Source organism: Simochromis diagramma, unplaced genomic scaffold (assembly GCF_900408965.1).
Source record: "Simochromis diagramma unplaced genomic scaffold, fSimDia1.1 OVJJ01000216.1, whole genome shotgun sequence".
Lineage (NCBI taxonomy): Eukaryota > Metazoa > Chordata > Actinopteri > Cichliformes > Cichlidae > Simochromis > Simochromis diagramma.
Genome location: NW_024386883.1, coordinates 10,204,918 through 10,211,502, shown reverse-complemented (window position 1 = coordinate 10,211,502; position 6,585 = coordinate 10,204,918). Strand labels below are relative to the sequence as shown.

At 33.8% G+C, this 6,585-nt stretch overlaps 1 protein-coding gene across 1 annotated transcript in view; it reads right to left on the bottom strand.

Moving 5' to 3' along the window:
• Positions 1-2,650: 2,650 nt before the first annotated feature.
• Positions 2,651-6,585, bottom strand: part of LOC120733791 (gamma-aminobutyric acid receptor subunit beta-2) — a 57,471-nt gene continuing 53,536 nt past the window's right edge. Inside the window, exons 9-10 of the mRNA XM_040032209.1 lie at positions 6,153-6,290; positions 2,651-6,037 (exon numbers count right to left, since the gene is read on the bottom strand). Coding sequence (XP_039888143.1) covers positions 5,690-6,037; positions 6,153-6,290 — 486 coding nt within the window. The 3' untranslated portion in view covers positions 2,651-5,689. The remainder of the gene's footprint in view (positions 6,038-6,152; positions 6,291-6,585) is intronic.

The following is a 6,585-nucleotide window of genomic DNA, read 5'->3' as shown; positions in this document are numbered from 1 at the left end:
TAGCAGCGTCCCATTAACATATATTCCTCCTAATTAACTAGGGACACACACATGCAGAAGAAGAGAAGCAGAGGCAGAGAAATTAAAGATGTTTCATGAAGTTACATAATATGAGAAAATAAATTAACAAAGTAGAATAACAAAAGTAAAGCTTGAATCCACCAACCTTATTCTGCCTCTCATAGGAAAAGGTCATCTCAATAGATACGGTGGGAAAAGAGCTTTTCAAGCAAAGTCAACAAACACATTTAACTATTACTTTACTCTAGATAATGAAAAGGAATGTGAAAGTAATTAGTCAGTTATCTCACAGGTTAGTGTCAGACAACATCTGAATAAACACAGATTTAATACATAAAGTATATAAAAGGAAAGCTGAGTGGAAGAGAAAGATGTGTTAGGAACAGGGGTACGAGGAACACAGATGACCACAGGTTTCAGAAGATTGTCAAGAATCATCATTTCATGGGTAGGTGCATCAAGTGCCGCTATGCACAGATTTGTACAGGAAATGGGCTACAACTATTGCATTCCTAATATCAAGCAATTAACTAAACCAATGTCAGAATAATCTTACCTGGGCTAAGCAGAAAAAGAACTGGAACATATTCTGTAGATGATTGCTAGAGTTGAGTCTTGGATTATCAAAAATTGAATCACATAAGCATTTATATAAAAATGGAAGGTGGGCTTTTATATTAGAATACACTGAAACACACACAAACGCGCGCACATATACTTCCGGTGTCTATATTTATCCAGATGCTCTAACACAAAGTCATACTTTTGTATTGCAATTATCCTTCAACACTGAGTCACCATTAAAAAAAAATGCTGGTTTGATATATTGGCTGAACAGTCACTGCTTCCCTTTGTAAGTTTAATCTCAAACTGAAGACTGTGGGTGATGACCAAAAAAGGTGTTGTGGGTGAAAGATAAAAAGACACATTTCACACTCGTTCTAATGTCTTTGTTGCGATGCCAAGCTTGCCTACCGCTCTATGTCATGACTCATGTACTCCTATTCAGAGCCACAGGAGCTCTATTTCTACACCACGGTGGCTCTGTTTCAAATCTCAGCATAACACTCTGCTTGTGTGGAATGGAAAAGGTTATGCATAGTTACATACAATTTTGTTGCTATCACATGCAAGTTCTTTTGATTTATCTGGCTTTGGCTGGACTACAGTCATGTTAAAACATAGGTGTGTGTGTGTGTGTGTGTGTGTTTCATTATAATGGGAAGAGTGTTTAGAGAAAACTCTGCTCCAGTGAAAATGGGCTCTTTCAATTTTTCATTCAACAAAATTCTTCAGTGGGAAATGTACAGGTGCAGAGTCTTCTTATGGCAGTTTTACTAATTTTACAGATTTGTGTACAATAATCCAAAGTTCATACATATGTGAATGACTCATTAACCTTCTGAAGTGTTGGTATGTGCTTTCCAGAAGATGAATCACAAAAAGAAGCCATCATGTCAGAAAATGACCTGTTTTAGCTTTTTTGTACTGCATAAGCATCAACTGCATTATATGTTGCAGTCGGTCATAATTCAAGTGCGTTTGTCTACATTTTGTTAATTTTACACAACTGGGAATACTTGCCATGCATTGAGATCACTCTGCTTTTTTCCCCTCATTTGAAATAAGTGCAAAACAGGCATTCTCTGAACTGTATATAATATTTATTATCAGGGAAATAATTTCACTTCCCAAGTAAAGACATAATTTTTACAGAGCTTGTCTTTCAAAAATGTGCAGCTATGTTCTTATGAGTGCCATATACAAGGGTTTTCCAAGGTGGAGGGTGTTGAGAGTGAGTAGGATTGATGCTGCTTGGAAAGAGGTCCAGGGCAGCAGGAGGCTAAGGCTTCTTCTGTGACTGTGTGCAGACATACTCAGCCAGAAAGATGTGTCATTTAGGCTTTTAAGATGTCATTCGTTCCAGATTCTCCTAAATAGAATCTAGAATTTCCAAAAACCTTAACTTTCCAGGAATTAAGAAAAAAAAAACATTTTCAAACCATTTACAACCATGTATTTTATATGAATTAAATTTTAAACAAGGTATCTTGACAGGATTTCATTATCATACAAATCATTACATTTTCACTATCCCTAAGGGGCAATGCAACCAATAAGCATTGTATAAATATGAAAAATGCTCAAACTTGTTTTACAAGGTTTAGAGAAAAATGGGTTTTGCCATTTTTACATTGGAATATAGAAGTATAAAAATATATGAAACAAAAAAGTGCTGTGAAGTACAAACACACATCCAAACTGTGCTTTGGAAATGCATTGCTATCTGGCCAACATGCACCCACTTCCCACACTCATACTCAGATACATCATGTGTTACAGCACTATTATTAAGATTTGTTTTTAAAATCTGAGTTATCTTTATATGTCTACAGCTGATGTGGATAGAATAACTTTGTTTATTATTGTATTTTTTTTTTAAATACTAGCCATGTCTAGACTGTGGTTATGGTCAAATACTGTACCATACTTTTAATATAGTTACTGTGTACTGTACTGTATCATGAGCATTATATTAAACAGGAGAAGGGAAATAAATTACAGGGAGAACAGATAAAACAAATGCACCAAGCCGCTTTTTTTTTTTTTTTTTTTTTTTTTTTTTTAAGTACAAGTATATTGTAGTCGGTGTTGTTAATAGTGTGAACTGTGCTGACCTGAGATGTTTGACTTTTGGTCTGATACAAGGCATTATTAGCCTCTTAATCACATGACCTTTTGTATTTGTGTGTTTTTGTGTTAGTGGTGGTGTGGACTAAGCTGTGTTTAGCTAATTGGTACAAAAATCTCGTATACATTTGCTGAAACATTATAGCAAAAACACCCTGCAAAGGAACATCAACTACATTCATCAAGACATGTTTACATTTTGGCAAAAACAAATACTTATTCTCCGATTAATAGCATAAGATCAAAGTGATCAAGTGACATTGTTGAATAGATTATTTACATTACATCTGCTTTTGCATTCTCTCTTTCCATGTTACAATATAAATGCTATTGAAAATCTTTTTTGTTTTTTTTCGTTGTGTAGAAAGTTCTTAAGTATTTATTAATATGTATTAATATGTTTCAATTTCTGATTAACAATATATATGTTTGCTATATACATATATAAATATGCTTTTGGAACATGTTCCCAAATTTTTTGTTGAACTCCTCAGAGATTTACACCAACAATCATTTTCTAGTAGATCTCTCTAAAAGTGACCCAAAAAGAGAGCAAGAGAGAGAAAGATAGAAAGATATATTAAAACAACAAAGACGACAAATTTTGTGACATAATCACCATAACCATTGAACAAAAATACAATATTTCACTTACAATGCACAGTTTTCAATCTTAAGAAAGCAGTGTGAAATTGACTATTTTGATAATTAACATATAAATACCAGAGCTGAAAGCTCACTTGAATCTGCACTTTATTGATAATTAAAAGTGTGTCTAACTTGTTTGTGAGCTGTTGGAGAGTGACTATAATGGTTAAGTAAATTATTTCTAGAAAAGAAAATTGTATTTTTAATAACACCACAAGTAACTATTAAGACATGTTTTTAATAAACCTGTAAACATTATGTATATGTATTTGTGAAATGAATTAAACACAAAAACTGAGTGAACATTTGGGTAATTAGACAAAAAAAAAAAGATTTACTTCTACACAGAGCATGCAGTGGGTCATAACTGTTCTTGGCCACACTTTGATTAAACATTAACATATTAATGTTTAGAGTATTCACTCATGCCTTAAGACTCAAAATGAATATCACTCCAGAGGACTTCAGCAATATGCGCAAGATTGTGTTTTAGGTAAATATCTGAAGTTAGCTTTCCCCTCTTCCACTATATTTAACAATGTTTATGTAGGTACAATTTCACATGTGAGGCTTTGCTACTCTTTTTTTTTTTTTTACCTCTTGTTTTGTTTTTGTTTTTTAACAGAGCAATTTGATGATCTAAATAGTATAGAGCTACAGGAAAGGGACTTTGAAACTGGTGTATCGCTGCCCTAGGTTTGTTTTAAATTGAAATTGAAATATATAGTGTAAAAAGATCAATAAGGTTTCTCTTTAAACCACTCCCATGAGCACCAGATGTTAGAAGAACTATTGAGCCTCTATGGCTTATAACAACTTTTGTGCATAATCAGTTGTTCCACATAAATTCCACCTTCTGGGCAGTACTGTTAGCAAGTATTTTGTCATTGTTCTAAATTCATTGTGTATTGACAGCTGTATATTTTATGATTGTCAACATATTTTTCAATGTAAAAACAATACATGATAATTTTACACCCATATATAGTATACAAGTCTGGCTTGGGATTAAGATGAATAAATAAACACATTTGAGTCAAAGAAACAGAGAAACATAAAAGTCAAAATAAATGTTCAAATCGTGGTGTCAGTTGCTACTATAATGACATAATGCTTGTATATTTATGAATTCTATTCTTTCCATCGAACACAGGCACCCATTTAATTTCACTGACTGTTTTTTTTTTTTTTGTACAAAACAAGAGACAAAGAAACAATCATTACATCATCAAGCAATTTAAAGCAAACCCATGTAACAACGATAAACAGATAAGAAACAAATTAAAGGAAAAACAATGAAGTCATTGATCACTGAAGTGATCAAGTGGGGAGAACCGGTGGCTTTGTTTTGCCGATAGTGGCATTTTGTGGGAATGTGGTCCAAAAACCTACCAACCAATAAACCAAACAGAGATTTTGGTTATTAGATTAGAATACAACTAAGAGAATATGTTTTGGATTAATTTTCCATCTCTTCAGCAGAGTTCCACAAAATTGGGGAATGAATGTGAAAATGTACTGAATTTTTGATTTTTGTGACACATGGTGGCCCAGCACCATCTTAATAGATTATATGTTGGATTATCCTTTAATTTGTCATGCATCTGTTAAAATAAATCTCATTTAAGTGAATAACAGGAATAATATTGTTTGTTCCCTTAGCTGTCTGACACAGTGGATAGCACCCAACAATCATAATAAACTCACTGTATTTCCTTTTAACACGCAACTCTTACTCAATCAATCTGGAATGTTTTGGTAATTTCCCCATTTTAAAATGATTTTTCAAATAACAAAATCCTAAAAAAGTATATTTCAGGCCCCCGTGTCCCATATAAACATGACATTTTGATATAATTGAGACAGAAAGCCCTATTAACCTGAAACTTGCTTCAAGCACTTTGAATTAGTATCGGTAAAAGTAAATGGTCATTATAAAGTGTCAGCTTATCCATTCATATCTCATTTATATAACAGTTTGGCAATTACTGTTTCGTTTAAATCTAAAGTAATAAAAACACAAGAAACGCAAACATTTTAAATAACGGAAAGATCCACACATCCCATAATACATAAAATGTTAAACAAATACTCAGGAACAGGCACCTTATGTTTGTAATCTCTAGTGTAAGGTTTTCACGTGTAAACCAGCAAATGTTCTTTTCCAAGTTATGACAGATCCAGTCCGTAATTTACCGATTCAGTCTAGCAATTACAAGATCACATGGATAGAAAACAAACAAGACACAAAGACAAAATTAGCAACATATTTGCTGTTTGGTCTTGCCCTCATGAATGTCCTTTTTTTTTTAAAACATTTTTTTTAATCCTAATTAACGTAATAAAGCCAGTAAACAACATTAAAGAAAGAAAAAACAGTTGGAAAGATCATCCGTGACCATTTGTCAATAGAGTTTACATCAGACAAGTCAGGGATGGTGATTTTTAGCTGTGAAGCACGCCTCCGTAGTCTGCTTTTCTTTTGAGTCATGTGACGCTCCAATGCATTTCGGCCAAAATTGTGCCTGGCCAGCCCTGCTTTGCGATACTGTAGAGCTGAGCTGTCATATGTCAACATGGTATTCCGTGGGTCATTGAGACCCAGAGCCAGCTCTGAAACACCCATATCGTTCTTAATATCCAGGGTGCCCAAAAGGATGTTTTCATGTGGGTCCATCTGCCCAAGTAAAAGAGTAAAGTTTGTTAGATTCAAGTTTATGTAGTGTTGGGTTTATTTTTGAGACATTAGCACAAAACTCATTTGAAATCACCTGCACATCATTTTCAGATACCTTATTTTTTTGATCAAGTCCAATTGCTGCATCATCCACAAAGATTGGTTCCCACAATGACTCATGGCCATCCATATCACGTTGTTTCATTCTTGCATACAGCGTGTCATCTCTGCCAACTACATTCCCCACCAGCCACTGCAAGCACATTCAAACAAAACAATATTGCTGTGGTTCAGTTGATGGACTGGATTGAAAAGATTGTTACTGTTACATTTTGCAGTTTATGAAATAATTATCTTCTAGTGTTTCCATTTCAAATTCCATGTAGACATAACCTAAATGGTTAACAGAACAGAATTCCTAAATTGCTATATAGACTGTGCACTCTTTGAAATAGGTCACAGGATATAAATGCAGTTATTTTTCTATTTGGTTTTCTTTGGCATTTTGCCTTGAGTATTTCAGCAGTCCAGGTGCAGCCATGTTATGG